The 21,933-nt window shown below is 42.3% G+C and overlaps 1 protein-coding gene across 2 annotated transcripts in view; it reads left to right on the forward strand.

The window, feature by feature from the left end:
* Positions 1 to 20,912, forward strand: part of FAM171A2 (family with sequence similarity 171 member A2) — a 67,034-nt gene extending 46,122 nt beyond the window's left edge. For both annotated transcript variants that reach the window (XM_070727978.1, XM_070727979.1), the window contains 3 exons: positions 3,171 to 3,287; positions 9,062 to 9,188; positions 16,240 to 20,912. In XM_070727978.1, coding sequence (XP_070584079.1) covers positions 3,171 to 3,287; positions 9,062 to 9,188; positions 16,240 to 17,791 — 1,796 coding nt within the window. In that variant the 3' untranslated portion in view covers positions 17,792 to 20,912. The remainder of the gene's footprint in view (positions 1 to 3,170; positions 3,288 to 9,061; positions 9,189 to 16,239) is intronic.
* The last annotated feature ends 1,021 nt before the right edge of the window (positions 20,913 to 21,933 follow it).

Consider the following 21,933-nt stretch of genomic DNA (forward strand, 5'->3'; position numbering starts at 1 on the left):
GAGCCGCCCCGAGTCTTCGGAGAGGGGCGGCATACAAATCTAAATAATAAATAAATAAAATAAATGAGACATTCGTTGCCAGCTTGGCCATTAACCCTGACCTTTGGGTCAAAAACCAACATTCTTCTGCTGTCATTGTAGCTTTCAGCCAATTTGTATAGCAATATTATTTTGTGTTCCATAATCCTCAATCTGTATGTGTGTGTTTGTGTACTGCCTTGTGTGACGGGCCCATCAGGCAGAACACCCAGGAGTGTTGACAGCAATCAAAGGAGCACCCTGTGCTGCCACATAACTGAGGAAACCAGACCACGGATGCTGTCCTGACACTCCTGGGAAAAATACACCCCACACTGCAGAGAGTTGACAATGGCACCAAGGATGCTGTCTTGACACTCCTGGGAAAGATATGCCCTACACTGCAGAGTTGACAATGGCGCCAAGGTGGGTACAGGGGGAGAGATGGCTTTTCTCCAGTTAATGGAGAACCCATAGTGTCTAAGGGTGTCAGTGGTAACCAGGAGATCGTGCATGGCTTGGTGCATGGAGGAAGAGAAAATTAGAATATCATGCAGGTAATAGTGGACATGCATGAGGAGGCACCTGAGGTGGGCTGCTGACACCGCCACTACCTTGGTGAAAACTCTGGGGCAAAAGAATGGCCAAATGGTAACACTCAATACTGGCAATGAATGCCCTCATAACAGAACCTCAAATATTGCTGGAAGTAGGAATGTGGAAGTAGGCACCCATCAAGTCAATTGAAGCGAGGAGGTCCCTCTTTTGGATGCACACCAAGATGGATTGAAGTGAGAACATTTTGAACCGTCTGTATCTGATGTGATAGTTCAACCTTTTTAGGTCAAATAGCTCTCCACCCTCCCGAGGATTTGGGAACTACAAAAAAAATGGAATAGAACCTCTGCCTGATTTGGTCCTCAGGTACCTGCTGGATAGTTTGTATGTCCAGCAGATGTTGGATGGCAGCTTGCACGAGGACTCGCTTGTCAGGATTGTGTGACACCTAATGAAAAACCTCAAAGGGGGGGAGAGAAATTCTGGGGAGAAGCCCAATTTCACCTTCTCCCTAAACCATACATCGGACATAACTTTCTCTCACCTGCTGGCAAAAAGTGCCAGTCGTCTGCCAATGGGAGGCCCATCCGTGTACTCAATTTGTTTGCTGAAAGACGTGAACACCCTCCGCCTCAAAAGGGCCACTTAGATTGCCTACCTCTACCTGTCTTGGGGAAACCTTTGTCTAGCCCCATACTGATCTGAAGCCTTGGGGTAGGAAGGAGTCTAGAGCTTGGAATGGCTGCATGGGGTATGGCCCACAGCAAAAGGAGCTCCTTCTGGAAGGGGAAGGAAGGACTTTCCTCTTATCCCTGGGCTCAACCAGGATTGTGTCCAAGGCTCCCCCGAACAGCTGGAGGCCATGGCAAAGCGCCATTTGTATCCAATGTCAGCTTGCCAAGAGCACAGCCATTGTAGCTCTGCGTGCCATGATTGATGCCCCCATGGCTCTGGAGGAAACCTAGCTGACTGTAGAGTGGCATCTGCTGAATACTGGACAGCAGCCAGATTATTAATGTCCTGGTGGGCTCTGGTGTCAGAGGTGGGCTGTCTCTCCTGGAGATCCTGGAGCCAAATGAGAGATGTCTGAGTGAAGAAAGAGGCAATGGTTGAAGCCCGGACTGCCCAGGCTGCTGTCTGGTGATTCTTTTGGGGGGTTTGCGCCATCTGTCTGTCTTCTGGTCATAACAGTTCTGCAAGATCACTCAGCAAGTTGTTGGACAAGAAGAGCACCAATACTGGAACATCTACCTATGGAGGTTTGAGAGAAAGCACCAACTCAGACTCAATAGTGAAATAATGACAAACATTGGATGATGAGATGGGTCCAGAGGCTGGAGTGCTCCACTGGATGTGGACAGCATCCATGAATAATTGTGGGCAGGGCATGACCTGGACCTCTAGGGTATGCTCTGTGAACAGAAAGTCTAGGGATTCTAACATGAAACAGAAGAGCACGGACTCGACGTAGTTTGTAGTATTTCTTGCCTTAAAAGGAGTGACTTGAAAAGGCTCAGATGGAACAGCCCCAATGAAGATGGGGAGCAATGCCCTCATCCTCTGCGAGGTCTAGAGCAAGACCATCTTCTTCATCAGAGAAGAGGGAGTGAGAGTCCATGTTTTGGGATCCACATCATGTTTTTAGGTTGCCTATTCCCTATCCCAATCTTGTGTTTCTTGTTTACATGAAAACATACTAGGTGTGGCACAATACACATATTGATTACAATATTGCAATCTACCCATATGCTCTTGAATAATTTTGATTATGAGGGGTTAGTGCTGGTGAGTAATGCTTTCTTTCAGGTTATTCAAATGGTCTTTTTAATTACCATATTTTTTGGAGTATAGGATGCATCAGGATATAGTTTTGGGGGAGGAAAACAAGGGGGAAAAATCTGCCGCTGCCTCCCAGCAATTTACTGTTTGCTGTGTATTTCTGTGCATGTGTGCCTGACCCATAGAAATAGCAAAGAATTGGAGAAATGTACATTATAGCAGTATATAGCAGTTTTCTTAAATATAGTCACACCAACTCCTCCAAACATGACTAAGTCAGGGTTTAATTTAGTTGCCTTATCTTAATTCTAAAACAGGACGCTGTTACATTTCAGGTTATACTGTTAAAACCGATGAGGCTTTCTGCTATTTAAAAGAAGATACAAAGCACTAGCTAGGCCTCTTCAGATCAAGCATTCATTTTAAAAAGCTTCTTAATTTTGTTAAGTTATCTAGAACAATAATAAAGCAATCTTTAAAAAATAAGTCTAATAATTTGAACGTTCTACAGGCATTAACTTACCTACTTGCATCTAGTTTCAGCAGTCTGATTAGCACAAGAAAGTAAAATTCTGTCTCTGCTTCTACCTCCCAGCAATTTGCCTTTTTGCAGCTGAGAGTTGGGAAACTGATCATCTGTTGCTTGGTTTGATGCAAGGAGATAAATTGATGGGAGGCAGCCAAAGGGTGGGGGTGACTGGGTGACACACCCAACTTTTCACCCTCATTTTGGGGGGGGGGGGGGAAGTAAAAAGGTGTGTCTTATACTCTGAAAAATATGATATTTCAGATTCAGTTATATATTCTCTTCTTAGGGCTTTGGATCCGGAATGGAACTGGACACATTCGCAAGGAGGGAAATCAGCTGTATTGGACATTTGTGTCTCCACAGTTGGGCTACTGGGCAGCTGCTATGCTGTCTCCTGTATCAGGTAAAATTGCCAAAGTCTCTCAGAAGTAAATTGATCTCAATGCATACAAGATTTATTTATTTATTTATTGCATATCTGGTATCATGATATGAGGAAGATTAGCATGTTGGATCAATCAGTTAGGAGAATGGCCCTTTGCATAGTTCCCACAGGGGTCCTTTGTAAGAGGGGAAATATCTTTGCCTTAACTAATCGAGGGATAACTTGATTTCTGAAAATTAAATCGATCTGAGACTGATTTCTGTAACTTTATACTATTTTCTTCAGTAAATCTTGCTAAATCCAGAGAGAATTTTGCTTCCTGTTGCAATAAACTGCCAAGAGCTTGATATTGCTAGGAATTGTTTTGGGGTGTAGCATTTTTTGGATTATAATTTCTAGAACAACTCTCTGTTTGAGTGGAATGTTTTTCATCTATAGTGGTGGCCAAAATTGTGGAAACCTTTTGGGAAAAGTGTATTTTCTAAAACTAGCTAATAGCACCACTTTCTTTTGGAGTAGTACATAAAATTATATATCAATGGAAAGACAATTTAATCAAAAATGTAATGCAGTAATTTTTATGAAGAAATCCATCCTAAAATGAGGTAAAATGAGGATCTAGATTTTGGGGGGCAATATGCTTACTGTCTGAAAAACCACTTAGAGAGGACTGTAAAGCACTGTGAAGCAGTACATGTCTAAATGCTATAAATATAAGGCAAGATGAGGAGATAAAAGATATGGAAGTAAAAAAGGAAGAATATAAACTACAGGTGTTTGCAGATGTTTTGGTGTTTATTTTAGAAGATCTGCAAGAAGCAGGGCCAAAACTATTAAACTATTAAAAAGAATAGAAGAATAGGGAAAGGTGGCAAGATTGAAAATGAACAAGGAAGAAACCAAAATGTTAGTGAAAAATATTACAGAAAAACAAAAAAGAGTGTTAATGAAGAAATTAGATATTCAGACCACAAAGAAAATTAAATATTTAGGGATCCATTTAACAGCAAGACGTGTAACAATTAAGGAAGATAATTGTAAATTGAGAAAACAAATAGTGGTAGACTTAGAGAAAAGGAAAAATTGGCAATTATCTTTAGAAGAAAGAATAGCTACAAATAATAATAATAATAATAATAATAATAATAATAATAATAATAATAATAATAATAATAAATTAGATTTGTATGCCAGCCCTCTCCAAAAACTCGGGGTGGTGAAGATGAATATGTTACCAAGATTATTATTTTTATTTCAAAAAATTCTGATAAAATTGGAGAAAAAAATAGTTTGAATAGCTTAATAAAATGATAATGAAATACATTTGACAAGGGGAAAAGTCAAGAATTGATTTTAAAATGTTACAAGATATAAGAATTAGAAGAAGGTTTGGATTACTAAATTTTGAATTATATTATAAAGCAGAGGTGTTAACAGGGATGAAAGAATGGATTATATTGAGAAATGAAAGATTATTGACATTGGAGGGACATGATTTGCAATTAGGTTGCCATGCCTTTTTATGGTATGGGAAAAATAAGAAAGTAATAAAATTACTTTCAAAGACATTATATAAGAAATGCTGTATTATTAATATGGGGAAAAAATTAGAGAACATTATTTGAAGATACCAGTTTGGCTTATGACGAAGGAAGCACTTATACATCCAAATATTATCAAGATGGGAAATATTATTAGATATAAAGATATTTTGTTGGAGAAGAGGAAACTTAAAATGAAACAAGAACTGGAAAAATAGGGTGTTGACATGGATTAATATACATTAATGCAAATACAATTTAGATATGAAAAAGATGCTATACTACATGGTTTTTATGTAAAATTGATAGAATTGGATAAGATATTAACAGGAACAAAAGAGGGGCGATAAAAAAAATTGTATAGATATTTATTGCATATCAAGCTGAAAGAAAAACAAGTAAAAGAAACAATAATAGCATGGTAAAAAACTTCGGTTATATAATAGAATTAGATAAATGGCAGCAATTATAGGACAGAAATTATAAATTAACAATGTCAACTGCAAACAAGGAAAATTTGTATACAATGTTTTATAAATGGTAGATACTGCCAGAAAGATTGGCAAAAATGTATAGATAAATCAGTTAAATGTTGGAAATATCATCAGATGCCAGTGTGGTGGACATGTGTAGAAGCAAAAAAAATACGTTACTGAGCAAAAATTCGTATTTCGTTGGAGAAGATGGTATAGCAACATATTGACCTAAAATATGAACTATTTTTGTTGGGCATTTTACCAGAAAATTATATTTTTTTAAATGTATATTTAATTATTCATGTAATAACTGCAGCTAGAATTGGATGGATAGATGATAGATGGATAGATGGATGGATAGATGATTGATTGATAGATGGATAGAGGGATAGATGATTGATAGATGGATGGATAGATCAATAGAGAAGATGGATGGATGGATGAGTGGATGGATGGATAGATGATAGATAGATAGATAGATAGATAGATAGATAGATAGATAGATAGATAGATAGATAGATAGATAGATAGATAGATAGATAGAATGTTGGCAGTCCGGAGGTGGGGAATCCCGACAGGGGCGGCAAGCAAATGGGAAATCCCGGTGGTGGCAGTCACAAGGCAGGGGAATCCCTGTGGCAGTAAGAGAGCGCATGCACCCAGGCTCGGGTTCGTAAGGTGAAAATGGTTCTTAAGAAGAGGCAAACAAATCTTAAAACACCGGGTTCGTATCTCAAAAAGTTTGTATGTAGAGGCATTTGTAATTAGAGGTACCATTAGAGGCAAATAAGTTAAGAAGAGAAATGGTATGATAGTAGATATGTTAAGTATTAGTAATATAAAATAGATATAAATAATGAATATGATAGTAAATTTTAATTAATGAATTTATTATTAATTAGACTTTTACGCCACCCTTCTTGAAGCGATAATAATAATTTGTGTCATAATAATTATGACACAAAACATTTGTATTATTGAAAGATAAAATGATTGTATAAAACAAATAAAAATGAACTTTATGAAGGATTTTCTATTAGAATCTATAGAGCTGACTAAAGAAACTTGTTAGTCAGAAGCGACCCAGCAATAAAACCCAGTTAATAAAAGCAATCACTCAATCTTGGTTTCACTTATGACAGCTGCAGAACTAAAAGACTTGTTTCACTCCGTGGGAAGACGTTGTAAGTCTGTAATTCATGCTAAAGTTTACCCAACTGAGTGGTGATAATTTTTGTATATCTGGTTTTTCTATGGTGATAATTTTTGTATATCTCCTTTCACTATTCTTCTGCATAAATGTATTTTCAATTGGGTTAAGGTCTGGGCTATTCCGAGGCCATTCCAGCAGTGAAATATGATTATCTTGAAACTTTTTTTAAAAAGTGATGTTATTAGCCATTAAACCTCAAAACAAATCTAGATAGTCATTAGAATCAAATGACAATACAGTGAACCCTCAATCATCGCGAGGGTTCCGTTCCAGGACCCCACGCGATGATCGATTTTTAGCGAAGTAGCGGTGCGGAAGTAAAAACACCATCTGCGCGTGCGCAGATGGTGTTTTTGCTTCTACTGCCGCCCGCCCTTCGCCCGCCCACCCCGTTGCTCGCGCAACGGCTTCCCTGGGTGCCCGCTCGCTTGGGAACATCCCAGCTCCGCTCCCCAGCTGGGAAGCGGATCTAGGGAGTCCCCACCGCGCGCGCGTTGCTGGGGAAAGCGCGCGCGCTTGGGAACATCCCAGCTCCGCTCCCCAGCTGGGAAGCGGATCTAGGGAGTCCCCACCGCGCGCGCTTTCCCCAGCAACGCGCGCGCGGTGGGGACTCCCTAGATCCGCTTCCCAGCTGGGGAGCGAAGCTGGGATGTTCCCAAGCGCGCGTGCTTTCCCCAGCAACGCGCGCGCGGTGGGGACTCCCTAGATCCGCTTCCCAGCTGGGGAGCGAAGCTGGGATGTTCCCAAGCGCGCGCGCTTTCCCCAGCAACGCGCGCGCGGTGGGGACTCCCTAGATCCGCTTCCCAGCTGGGGAGCGAAGCTGGGATGTTCCCAAGCGCGCGCGCTTTCCCCAGCAACGCGCGCGCGGTGGGGACTCCCTAGATCCGCTTCCCAGCTGGGGAGCAGAGCTAGGCTGCCCCAAGCTCGCGCGCGCCGCCCGCCCGCCCACGCTGTTGCCGGCTCCGCTTCCCAGCTGGGAAGCGGAGCTAGGGTGCCCCAAGCTCGCGCTCCAGCCCACCGCCGCTGGGGTCTTACCGGGGCAAGAGGGGGAAGACCCAGGGAAGCCTCTGCCCGGCGGGGAAACTCCACCATCTACGCATGCGTGGAAGGGCACGCATGCGCAGATGGTGGAGTTTACTTCCGGGTTGCAAACTAGCGAAATAGCCCTTTCGCGATCCTTGAGGACGCGAAACTCGAGGGTTCACTGTATTCTAGGGCAGTGATGGCGAACCTTTTTTTCCTTGGGTGCTGAAAGAGTATGCGTGTGCTATATTGCACAGGTGTGAGTGCCACACCCATAATGAGCTAGGGCAACAGTTTGTGTGCCAGCAGATATGGCTCCGCATGCCACCTGTGGCACCCATGCCATAGTTTCGTCATCACCTTTTCTAGAATGCTTCTGATATATTCTCGCACCTCTTGCAAAAGTAAATAATTATATGCATATATACTGCAATGTACAATGTACTGCATATACACTGCAATTTTGAAACTTCTATATCCAGGTTTTCATACCCTCTGGAATATCATCATCTTTTGGGAAACCTTTCCCAAAAGGTTTTCCACAATTTTTGCCACTACTGCAACTTTGGGACACATGCCGTCTGGTTTATAAGTGCATGATACATGTTTGACAGATGTTTGAATGGGTCCAAAGACGGGCTACAAGAATGGTGGAAGGTCTTAAGCATAAAACGTATCAGGAAAGACTTAATGAACTCAATCTGTGTAGTCTGGAGGCCAGACAGGAATGGGGGGGACTTGATTGAAACATTTAAATATGTCAAAGGGTTAAATAAGGTTCAGGAGGGAAGTGTTTTAAATAGGAAAGTGAACACAAGAAACAGGGGACACAATCTGAAGTTAGTTGGGGGAAAGATCAAAAGCAACATGAGAAAATATTATTTTACTGAAAGAGTAGTAGATCCTTGGAACAAACTTCCAGCAGACGTGGTTGGTAAATCCATAGTAACTGAATTTAAACATGCCTGGGATAAACATATATCCATCCTAAGATAAAATACAGGAAATAGTATAAGGGCAGACTAGATGGACCATGAGGTCTTTTTCTGCCGTCAGTCTTCTATGTTTCTATGTACAAAAGGAGAAGGGGTTTAGCATACAACACTGTTTTTATTATTTTCCTTTCTACAGTCTTTTTCTACAATCTTCTACATGCCATGAGTAGGCAAAGTTGGCTCTTCTATGACTTGTGGACTTCAACTCCCAGAATTCCTGAGCCAATCATGCTACCTCAGAAATTCTGGGAGTTGAAGTCCACATGTTATAGAAGAGCCAACATTGCCTACCCCTGTTATAGACAAATTTGTTAGAGGAAGATCTTATTCTCTAAATCTTTTGATGCGTTGGCCTTTTTAGTTGTTATTTATGTTATTTTAATTGAACTGCAATTTTTGAAAAAACAATGCAATTATAAGCCATCCAGAGAATGTAATTTAAGGGCCTTTATAGATAGATTCTCATAATAGATAGCAAATACTGTTTCCAAGTTGAGTGAAAAAGGTCCCATTCAATCTAATAAAAAAAACTGCTTCTTTGCAGGGCTGGGATCTTCAACAGCAGGAATTAAAGATATTGCTACCTACCATACTATCTTTCTACTTACTATATTGGGTTCCCTGGCATTGCTGGTCCTCATTTTGCTCTGCCTGCTTATTTACTACTGCAGGTAAGTGCCACCCTTTCTCTCATCTCTCCTTCTGCCCTGCCACTTGTTTCTAACTTGAGCCTACTTCTAAAACCATTTTCATGGTCTACTAAGCATTAGTATTTTACCAAAGGCTTTCTTGTTATAAATTATTTTATTTCATTTGGATACTTTTATATTCATTTTATTTGAATATCTGCAGTGATTGATCCTGAGTCCATGAGATTATGTGCAGAATGCAGCTGCGAGAGCAATTATGGGCTTCTCTAAGTATGCCCATGTTACTCCAACTGCACTGGTTGCTGATCAGTTTCCGGTCACAATTCAAAGTGTTGGTTATGATCTATAAAGTCCTACATGACATTGGACCAGGATATCTGCGAGACCGCCTTCTGCCGCATGAATCCCAGCGACCGGTTAGGTCCCACAGAGTTGGCCTTCTCCAGGTCCCGTCGACTAAACAATGTAGTCTGGCGGGACCCAGGGGAAGAGCCTTCTCTGTGGTGGCTCCGACCCTCTGGAACCAGCTCCCCCCAGAGATTAGCATTGCCCCCACCCTCCTTGCCTTTCTTAAACTCCTTAAAACCCACCTCTGCCGTCAGGCATGGGGGAATTGAAACATTTTCCCCTTGCCCATGTAGTTTTTGTGTATGATTCGATTGTGTGTTTGTTTTTTATATATTGGGGCTTCTTTTTTGGATTTTTTAACCTAAAACTGTAATTTAGATTGCTAAATATTAGATTTGTTACTATATACTGTTTCTTACCATTGTTGTGAGCCGCCCCGAGTCTGCAGAGAGGGGCAGCATATAAATCCAATAAATCTAATCTAATCTAATCTAATCTCCTGTTTCCACCTAAACTCAGAAGTTACAACTGCCCATCATCGGAAAAATCAGTATCATAGAATGTTTATTTCTGGGAGTTTCAGTCAGGGCATGTTGAGACCAACACACTTCTGCATGCAATGAGTTGGGGCAGAGTGTAGGCATGGCAGCTGAGCGGAGGGTTGCAGGATTCCTTTGGAATTTGGACAGCTGTTCCAAACACTTTGACACTAGTCACTGGACAATGTCAGGCAGTCTTTGCTAATTAGTAATGGATCAGCTTCTTTCCTGTCCTTATCTCCAAGGCCCATTTTCTTCAGCTTTGGCCCTTCTCGTCATATTTCAGTTAAATTAAAAGGTTTTCAGTACATACTGTGCATACTATAAATACATACAGTATTTTTTACTCTATAAGACACATTTGACAATAAGACGCACATTAGTTTTAGAGGAGGAAAAGTGGTGTTGGTCCTCTTCTCCATGTAGTGTATATAGCATCCTGGAATGGGTTAAATCAGGCTGCTGTTTGACTGGACTGAGTCTATCAAAGCTGTTCAGTCCCACTTTTGCTACTATGCTTGAGAGCTTGATACGAAGACATGAAGTGACATTGTTGTGGCAAAGTCAGTTAAATTTTCTTCTCCATTATTCTGAAGCCATAGTAGGCATTAAGTTAATGGGGCTGGGCTGGATGCTATATCTACTACTCAGAAAAGAGGCATATCACATAAGATCAATGCCTCTTCTCCCTCAAGATGGTTATAGCATCCAGGAATGGGACATACCACAGCTGGCTATCCAAACAGGCAGGTAATATTGATAGCCCTAGAGTTATGGAGAAGCTATTCCTTAATGACCTGCTGTAGCACTCTCTTCCCAAATGCGGCCTCACCCTCGACCTCGGCATACATATCCACCTTATAGTGACATACAAAGAGAGATGGTGTAGACCAAGTTGTAGCTCAGCAGACCTCTTCGAGTGATGGCTGAATCGCCCATGCTGTCGAGGTAGCTGCAGTCCTTGTGGAGTGCACCATGATATGTCGCAGTATTGGTTATGACTGGAGCTAATACATCCTGGAGATATTTGATCGTATCCAATATCATGGAAGGCATGACTTTACATCCCATCAACAAAGGTTGGAAGGAGACAAAAAGCGATTCGGATTTGTGAAACCTGTCACTCCTTTGGATGTAAATGTGCAGCGCTCGATGTACATAAAATTTATTCCATCGTTTCTCTGACTGATGGGCTGGGTATGGACAAAGCTAGGGAGAAGAATCTCCTGCACATGATGAAACCATATATTTTCCTTCAGCAGGAAGGTCAAATTGAGTCTAAGGACTATCTTGTTCATATGGAATATGCAGAGGTCGGGATGAACCGTCAAAGCTGTCAACTGGGACATTAATTTACCAATTTATTAATTTACTAATTTACTAATTTATTAATTTAAAGCTATAGAATTATAATTCATTTAAACATACAATGATAGTTTGTTTATATGATAGTTTGTTTATATGTTGCCAAACCCAACCATTGAGGCTGTGCCCTTGTGGGTCATAGCACAGCATGTCCCCTCTTTGTGGGGCATGGCGAGCTGCAAATTTAGGGACCGTAAGAACTCCACTGACCCTTGTGTAATTGGCAGGGGGAAAGTCTTCAGGGGCAGCTATCCAGGAGGAATACCACCCCATCTCTGAGGCAGTCGTATTGGCCTTAATTGAAAAAGGGAGGGATATCATTCCCCACAGCCTTTGAGGGTATCTTAACAAGGAGGGCTCTGCCAGCCAGCTCGCACTATTCACACGTTAAGGGTTTTGTTATGCACCCTCCTGAGTCCCTAGCAAGCAATGGGGCAGTTGCAGTCTCCAAATAATAGCCTTTGAGCAAAGCTGGCATGAAAGGAAAAGAAATGTCCGTTTAAAACTTGAGCCTCATTTTCCCCTTGTAAATTGCATTTAAAATGGCCACTAGCACTTTAAAATGGCCACCACAACTGCAGATTCTCACAGTTATTATAATGATCTCTTCTGACAGTCCAGACAGCTGTCAAACGGGCTAATTGGACAACCCAATGACCAAACTGTAGCCGGCTGAAATTGTGAGCTGAAATTTAAATTCATGATCATCTACCCCAAGAGGCGGCAATGACAGGCTGCCTGAGGCAGGCAGAGCCTGCTCTCAAGCCCAAAAGAAACAAGGCAATTTACAGTTTGCAGAAACCAAATGCCATCCACAATATCAGAAATCGAGGATCAATGCTCGCCTCCTCTTCCTTGCAGGCAGAAGCATGCTTCAAACTGCCGTAACAGAGCCCAGAGGAGCCGAGCCAGTCCCGTGGGGCTGCGTGCACCTGCCTCTCGCTTGCTCGCTCTCTTTCTCTCTCCAAGGAATGCAACGGAGCTGCTAGCCCCTGGTAGGGCGGAGGTCTCACAGCCCACCCTGCCCAGCCTCACCTGTCACCCCAAATTGCACCCCAATGTGATATGCATGTCCTACCTGACACTTGTAGCTCCGTTGCGTTCCTCGGCATTTTGTCCATTGTAAAAGAAAACCTCTTGCAAATTCAAGACGTTTGATTGAACTCGCGAAAAGTTTTCTTTCACATTGGGCTTCTCTGGATACAACACCGAGGAATGCGTCGGAGCTACAAGTGTCAGGTAGAACGCATGTCTCACGGCCCAACCCCTCCTACCTACTGAAAATGAGTCTCTGTGAGACTCGTCATTATTATTATTATTATGTCATAAAACAACTAAAAACCCTTATTATAAAAAACCAAACATACACACAAACATACCATGCATAACTTGTAATGGCCTAGGAGAAGGAATATCTTAACTCCCCCATGCCTGGTGACAAAGGTGGGTCTTGAGTAATTTGCAAAAGACAAGGAGGGTGGGGGCCGTTCTAATCTCTTGGGGGGAGTTGATTCCAGAGGGCCGGGGCCACCACAGAGAAGACTCTTCCCCTGGGGCCCGCCAAACGATATTGTTTGGTCGACGGGACCCGGAGAAGGCCAACTCTGTGGGACCTTATCGGCCGCTGGGATTCGTGCGGTAGAAGGCGGTTCCGGATGTATTCTGGCCCAATGCCATGTAGGGCTTTAAAGGTCATTACCAACACTTTGAATTGTGACTGGAAACCGATCGGAAGCCAGTGCAGGCCGCGGAGTGTTGCAGAAACGTGGGCAAATCTAGGAAGCCCCACGATGGCTCTCGCGGCTGCGTTCTGCACGATCTGAAGTTTCCGAACACTTTTCATGCCATCACCATTGCCTCGTGGAGCAGGAAACTGCAAGGCTTGTTGTGCCGCTGCGTGCACGAACAGCAGCAGGACCCCAGCTGTGCCAGCTGTGATGAAATTGGTGGCAGTCCTGCACTTTGTGCATGCAACGTCACGATAAGCCTTGCAGAATCCTGCTCCACAAGATAGGTTCTGCAACCCAACAAGACCGACACTGACTTCAGAGGAAAATCAGAACTGCAGAAAAAACAATTGCTGCCAACCTGCCTTCCATTGAGGACCTGCATACTGCACGAGTCAAAAAGAGGGCGGGGAAAATATTTACTGACCCCTCGCATCCTGGACGTAAACTGTTTCAACTCCTACCTTCAAAACGCCGCTACAGAGCACTGCACACCAAGACAACTAGGCACAAGAACAGTTGTTTCCTGAATGCCATCACTTTACTAAACAAATAATTCCCTGAACACTGTCAGACTTTTTACTAAATCTGCACTTCTATTCTACTAGTTTTTCTCATCATTCCTATCATCCTCCCACTTAGGACTGTATGACTGTAATTTGTTGCTTGTGTCCTAAGATTTTTATTAATATTGTTTCTTTATTGCTTATTTGATTGCCCCTATGGCAATCATTAAGTGTTGTACCACATGATTCTTGACAAATGTATCTTTTTCTTTTATGTACACTGAGAGCATATTTATATATTTATTTAATTATTTTATTTATTAGATTTGTATGCCGCCCCTCTCCGTAGACTCGGGGTGGCTCACAGCAACAATAAAACAATGTAAAACAAATCTAATAATTTTAAACACTAAAAACCCCATTATTAAAAACAAACATACACACAAACATACCATGTATAAACTGTATAGGCCCAGGGGAGATGTCTCAATTCCCCCATGCCTGACGGCAGAGGTGGATTTTAAGACGTTTACGAAAGACACCAAGACAAATTCCTTGTGTGTCCAATCACACTTGTCCAATAAAATTCTATTCTATTCTATTCTAGTGGCAGCGGGCCAGCCGCTCAGCCACCGCCAAGAACAGGGAGGGTAGGCAGTGGCAATGGGACATTTGGTCCTATGCTCGCCACCTACTGCACCCCCAAAATAACACACACACACAATAATAAGCCAAGGCCATATTTCAGGGTTCAAAAATATAAGATCCTGTCTTGTTTTCGGAGAAACATGGTACTTTATTTGGATGCATGAGAGAGACCTTTGATGTGTTTTACACTTGCTCTAGAAGGAATATCCCTAGCTATTTTATTATCATGAGTTCCAAATGAGAAACCGTGATTAATTTCCTAGGCAATTAATCTTTTTTTGTCCAATCCATTCAAGCGTGTTTGAATAAATGTTTTAGGTGCAAAAGAAAGTCTTCATTCATAATAATTAGAAGGAGGGTCACAGTTTGCTGGGATCTCAGAATTGCCAGTGGCTTCTTTTAAAAAAGAAAAAAAAAGATGTTCTTCTATATTATATTCATACTTTTATTCATGCATGTCTGCTGCCTTCTGGTTTGGGTATTGTTTATCTAGGAGGAAACAATTTATCAGGTGTAAGTGTTTTCCTGTTGTGACAGTATGTGAAAAAGGGTGAGAAAAGTTTGAGAAACAGGGTGAACAGCTGCCTATGGAATCGTCAGATAAGGCATAGACCACAGATTCATAAAGGCAGAGAAAAAAGCTCAGACCTGGCCCTCTCTAACCTCTCTGGCCAGCTCCCATAGGAATTCAGGAGCATTGGCTGAGTTGCCATCTGTTGTGCTGCCAAAGACAGAAACAAATTCTGCCCCAGCTGCTAGTTATATCATGGCATTCTGTAAATTGGTCATCTGTGCATCCATTGCTGCTGGTGTTACAACAACATAGCAACCAGATGCTCAACAAACAGCAGATTTCATTGAAGACCGGAGGCCCTTTTTGAAACTCCTCTCTTTGCCCTAACATTGCCCTAACTCAGTTCCAATGTTCATGTGTGTGCTGGCCAGCTGATTTTTGGTTCACACAGAGGCTCTGAGAGGGTGTTTTGGCTTCCAGAGAGCCTCTGGGTAGATACGGGAGGGCATTTTTACCCTCCCCTGGCTCCAGGGAAGCTTTGGAGCCTGGGGAGGGCGAAACACGAGCCTACTGGGTCCACCAGAAGTTGGGAAACAAATCGTTTGCAGGCTCTAGAGGGCCTCCGGGGGGGCTATTTTCATCCTCCTTGGGCATTGATTTATGGGTGTAGGCACTCGCGCATGCATGATAGCACATGCGCACTCTTTCAGCGCCCTGGGCAACATCTTTTCATTCTGTTTCTGAAGATCTTCCTCGCATTGCATTACAGTACATCCATCTTATTAACTGAGACATTTCCAGAGGAATACCTCTGGAAAACTTTTGTGCAGAAATATTCCAGTTGAAATTAATTAAGATGGGAATATTCAGGCATCATTGAAGACATTTTCTGCGCAGAAGACATGATAAGTCGTAACTTGAATTGGCCTTCTCCGGGTCCCGCCGACTAAACAATGTTGTCTGGCGGGACCCAGGGGAAGAGCCTTCTCTGTGGCGGCCCCGACCCTCTGGAACCAGCTCCCCCCAGAGATCAGAATTGCCCCCACCCTCCTAGCCTTTCGTAAGCTCCTTAAAACCCACCTCTGTCATCAGGCATGGGGGAATTGAACTATTCCTTTCCCCCCAGGCCTATACAATTTATGCATGGTATGTTTGTGTGTATGTTTGGTTTTTAAATAAGGGTTTTTAATTATTTTAAACATTAGATTTGTTCTATGCTGTTCTATGCTGTTCATTATTGTTGTTAGCTTCCCCGTGTCTACGGAGAGGGGCGGCATACAAATCTAAATAATAATAATAATAATAATAATAATAATAATAATAATAATAGTAGTAGTAATAATAATAATAATAATAATAATAATGATACCTTTCCATCTGTACAGACCTTTGTAACCACTTTCTTTTTTTCTTCTTCCTCTCTAGGAGACTATGTCTCAAGCCACGTCAACAACATAGAAAGCTTCAGCTTTCTGGGGCTTTGGATGCATCCAAGAAAGATCAAGCTACATCAATGTCGCAGATTAATCTTATTTGTACCAGCCATATGGAGACAGCTTCATCCAATGGGGACATAGATGTGCACACACCCATCCTCAAATCAGCCTTCTCCTCTTCCAGGGAGTTCGAGAGCTCCCGTGAGGAATTCTTCAAGCAAATGCCAAACCAGAAAATCCGCCATGCCAGCAAGGCCTCCACAGTAGACACACTGAGCCAGCGAGGTGGTCCCAAGGATGACTATCCCCGAATGGTGGAGGGCTATTCATTGAAAGCAGCCCGGTCCATGGATACCTCCGGCACCTTAGAACCCCCTCTCTTGGACGATTACAAGCGTAACTATTCACATCAGCGTGTGGACGACAAGTGCAACGAGACTCAGCGTAAACACACACGGAATGATAGCAAGCCTTATTTGCAGGAGCCCCCATCACCGCCACCTCTCCCAGCTCCTTTTGACCATTATATGTCCCATAAAGTGGATGCCAAACAACCTGACTTCATGATGTCACAGTCTGTAGACCACCTGGCCCGTCCCACCTCTCTGAGTCAACCCGGACAGCTAATCTTCTGTGGTTCTATTGACCATATGAAGGATACGGTGTATCGAAATGTCATGCCAACTCTCGTAATTCCTGCCCACTACATGCGCCTGGCTCCAACAGAGCAGACAAACGCAGGCTCTGAAAATCAACCAGATATGGACCCAGCTGCTATGGGACTCCCCCATCAGTATGGTCCCCAGGAGCAACAGAGACAGCAACAGCTCCTCCAACAGCAGCTGCAACACCCACAGTTCCAGCTGCAGCAACATCAAGTGGAAGACCCGGAGGGGAAGGGCTGGGGACCCCACACACAGTCTGTCAGTGGTTCAGTCACCATACCTGTGTTGTTGAATGAGTCCACTATGGCCCAACTGAATGGGGAGTTACAGGCGCTGACTGAGAAGAAGTTGCTGGAACTGGGTGTAAAGCCGCACCCACGCGCCTGGTTTGTATCTCTGGATGGACGTTCCTCTCAAGTCCGTCATTCTTACATTGATCTCCAGGGCCCCGAGAGGAATCGCAGCAATGATGCCAGTCTGGACTCGGGCGTGGATGTCAACGAAGCCAAGCCCACCAAGCGCCTGAAGGAGGACCGCATGGGTCCAACATACTCCAAGCTGGTCTTTGCCGATGCCGACACAGAACAGAGCAGCAGCGAGAGCCGCACTGCGATTTGTTCTCCCGAGGACAACTCCCTCACCCCTTTGCTGGATGAAAACACTGACCACCGCGCGGCTACAATTCCACGACACGGGCGCAGCCGTGGGAACAGCTCTCGCAGCAGCAACAGCAATAGCGAACTGCGCCGTGACTCCATGACCAGCCCGGAGGATGACAGCAACGAACCTTCTGAAGGAACTGACGACCAGGGGGATAAGAAGAGTCCGTGGCAGAAACGTGAGGAACGACCTCTCATGGTCTTCAATGTGAAGTAGCCAGGAGGAAAACGACAGTTCACCCACACTGCATACTTTGGGTGCGGGAGGATAAGGCACCAGAACTATGGAGATGGATATTTGCTCTTGAGACTGGTCTGGTATCCTTTTCTCTCCGTCTCATCAAGTGCTCAGCTGAACTGAAGCCCTTATGTTTTGACAGAAGACATGAATGAACAAAGCAAGAAATGCAGCCAAGCTGCATTAATGTGTTTTTTTCCCCCAGCCACTAAAGATGCTGTCTTGCTCAAGGCAGGTTAAGAAGTGCCACAGCAAACTACCTAAGAAAATTTGGCCTCTTTCTGTTTCCACCAACCACTGTGAACCAAGCAATCTGGGGCACAGAAACTACAAAGGATGTTATGACAGCGAAGGAAGTTTCATTGTTCTGTAACTCTTGTCGACCTGTGGAGAGGATACTGCTTGTCCTATATGGTTCCAGTTCCTAGAATCCCTTATTTCCCAACCAGTTTGGTATAACCGGAACTACTGCTGCCCCTCTGCCCTGACACTTTGGGAACAGAGGTGCAGTGGAAAGGCATGACTCAATTCTACAACCCTCTTGCCCCTCAGGGCTTTGTACAGTTCTTTTTTTTAAAAAAAATTAAGTCCTGTGGATTTTCCAAGCCAAAAGCTTGGAGGGGTTGGATGCCCAGGGCTCTAGGTTGATGTCCATCTGTGCCTGTCATCCTTTTATGATCCAACAACTTGGATTACAGTACAGGGCCCAGACAGGGATGGGTGGGTTTGGGGAAATTTGGGCATTAGTGTGGGTAATATACATATGTGTGTGCATGCGTGTACGTCAGTGGTGGGTGGGAGTCTGAGCCATGTATGTGTGGATAGATATGTGTCTGACCTCGCTGCCAAATGAACTCCTTATTGGAGTCATCTCTGTGCCCCCTCCCCCTTTTTTCCTTGTGCCTGCAAACTCCTCTGTCTCCTCCAAGTGCCTTCTGGCCCCAGTGTCTCCCTCCCTCCCTCCGCCCAGCCAGGCAGCTGTGAATGAAACCTTGATATCTATAGAGGCATACAGGCATACCATCTGTTCATAGCTGCTCAGATCTTCCTTTCTTTATAATCCCCTTTTTTCCTGCACTGAGTGCTTGGCAGGGGGATCAAGAAGGGGGATTGCTGAAGGAAAAACCAACTGTCCCATCTCTGCTTGTAAACATAGGGGCCAACTTGCTAAGCCATCAGCAAAGATTTAGAGAACTGAGCCAACCAGCAACGCAGTTGTGGTGATTGGAATCTTAAAAGAGCAGGACCAGGTCTTACAAAAGAGTAGTAGGCATGATGAGCGATCCCAGGTGAGGCATTTGTGGAGATCTTGGAGCCCATTGTAGCACATGATTTAATCTGAAGAAAGAAATGGGGAACTACTAGCCAGCCCCATTTTTTGTCAAATTGGAAGGTAATAAATGGGGTTGGGCACATTGTGGCTGCAAATAAGAAGGTGGAATCTAAGAGCCTTTTTAGCATTTTACTTTCGTGTTTAAAGACAGTTGGACTTTAATCAATCCAGGCTCACATCCTTTTGTAGTAGCAGAAGGCAGCAAAGACTGAAATAATTTGGGGAAATATTTTATTTCAGTCTTGCCTTTACACTGAGACTTGGAAACCTTAAAATAGAGGTGGGAATTCTTCTTTCTTTTGAGGGCAACATTCTTTAGAAATAAACTGGGAGGCTACATGTTAATGTCAGTTAGGCCAGAATTGAAAGTGGCTAGGATTTTATCCCATCCTTTCTCTTTCAAACTCACAAAGGACAGAATCCTCATTAGAGGTCTAGGTTGGTTACCTAGACCACATCTTTCCCTAATGTTTTAGTAATTTGGAACTACTTGCCTGCATTTTCTAGTTTTCCTATTTTTTCTAATTGTCATTTTTTCCCCTCTGCTTGAATATATCATCTTTTCTGAAGGGCATCTCTTTCCTTGCCAAAATCTGGATAATCTGACTTTAAAACAGGTCTTTATTTATTTCAACTTTTGTTGAAAGTTTCAAAATAGAACATAACTTACACAGTGTGAGAGGGGAACTTACTATATGTTCAAAAATATTGGTTTTTATTTGCTTGCTCCAGGGATGAGCCTTACTAATGAAAAAAAAGGTTCTGGGGCTGAGCCCTATATTTGTATAAAGACTATTTTTTCCATTTTAATTCAAATTATTTTTTTTCAGTTCAATAATTGCCTTGAGATTATTTTTTAATTATTTGAGTAATTTCCATATTTTGCCTTCTTCCACAGCATTACATTGAATCGTTTTTATGTTCATAGGATTTTTTTTCTGGGGAAAAAACATTATTAGAATGACTAATTGTGGAATTGCCAATATCTGATGTGACTGATGCAAGATTGATACTTGTCAAATTGCTTCAGAAAGTATCCAATTATTTACATGAAGTCTTGGTCTAAAATTGCAGAAAATGTTCATATTATTATTTTTGCAACCTATTCATTTGAGAACTATTAACGTTCTGCAAATCAGGTATAATCTTTTTCCAACTGCGGGTGACACTGCAAGAGGTGGCTGATCATTCTCTCAAAGCATTTTATCTCTTTCCATGTTCCACTAATACCAAATGATAGATACTATCTGAGAAGTGCAAGAGAATTCTGTGTTCTTAACCTGACTATCCAGCTATTCACTAATCTCTCTCAAGAAAGCTGTGCCTAACATTGGTTTTAAGATATCACATTGGTGTGATCTGATAATTATAGATAGCAGGATTTTAGTCAAACCTGAAGAAAGTTTTTTAAAAGTCAAGGAAGTATTACTCATTCCGTCACCCCACACACAACCCAGAACCAGAATATTTTTACTTCCAATCAATGCACAATGCTGCTTTCTATAATTGTACAGCTGAAGAAAAACCTTGCACCCAGGAGCTAATGGCAAGTATGCCTTCTGATATATACATGGATCTTTAACTATCTTCTACTTTCTCCAGTGACCTCAAAACTGCCAAACAAGCATTTGAGGTTTTTTAAATGATCTGAAGAAAAAATAGTTCATCAAATTTAGTAAAATGGAGGACTCGGTAGCTATTGTTGGTGAACCGTCCTATTTGTTCTTTAGAATGGTATTAATATATAAATCTTCTGAATTTATCAAGCAACATTGCACAGTGGTGATTTCCTCTCCCAAGAAGATTTATTTTTCTTCTAAACTTTGGTCCCCTTCTGAAACTTACACAAAAATTACACTTTTGAAAAGACAGATCTCACACAAGAGAAGGAATTACTGGTTTATTGGTAGCTTATTCATACTGTCTCTTTTCAAAGCTATAACACTTTAATAATAATCTAAGACCTGGAAGACAATATCAGTGGGAAAACTTCATTTTTGAATTACTAGTTACTGTTAGGGGAAAGGAATAAAGTAACTATAGCTGTCTTAGCAGCCTCCTCCCACTTTGCATACACATCAGAATAAATAGAAATAATATGCTAATCTTAACATTTATACACGGAAGCAGTGAACATTATTCAGTGTGGAAAGGACATATGTTTGCCTGCACAAGAAGCAGGAAACCTTCAAAGTGAACAATGCAGTCTTAGTCACTCTGTGAGTGGGATGAAGAGGACTAAACTTGGATTGCCTGCTCCAGAGTATGGAGATATTTCTAAACATTTGAGCTGCTTAAAAATACAGCGTTTTCTAACAATTTGTGGTAATGAATACAAATTTGATGGGGAGAGGAGGCAGAAGGAGCTGTATGAATATTGGGAATAATGTGGAGCAATATGAATACGGATAAAATATTTTTAAAGATCTTGACTAGCCTATCTAGTCCTTGGGACTAAAAAAAATTAAGATTGTCTGTAGCTAAAACAAATGAGATAACAGAAAATCTAGGTCTTGGCTACCAATTAGTATTTGACTGTATTTGAATAACTTAAGGCTATAGCTGTTATTTATTTCATAATGAGGTATTTCTGTTCTGAGCCACAGATTTAATGGCTTTAAAATGTTAGAATGTGAGCACATATTCAGGTAGTCCTTGATTTACAACTGCAATTAAGCTCAAAATTTCTGTTAAAAGAAAGACATTTGTTAAGTGAATTTTGCCCCATTTTATGACATTTCTTGCCATAGTTGTTAAGTGAATCAATGCAGTTAAGTTAGTGACACAA

Source organism: Erythrolamprus reginae, chromosome Z (assembly GCF_031021105.1).
Source record: "Erythrolamprus reginae isolate rEryReg1 chromosome Z, rEryReg1.hap1, whole genome shotgun sequence".
NCBI lineage: Eukaryota > Metazoa > Chordata > Lepidosauria > Squamata > Dipsadidae > Erythrolamprus > Erythrolamprus reginae.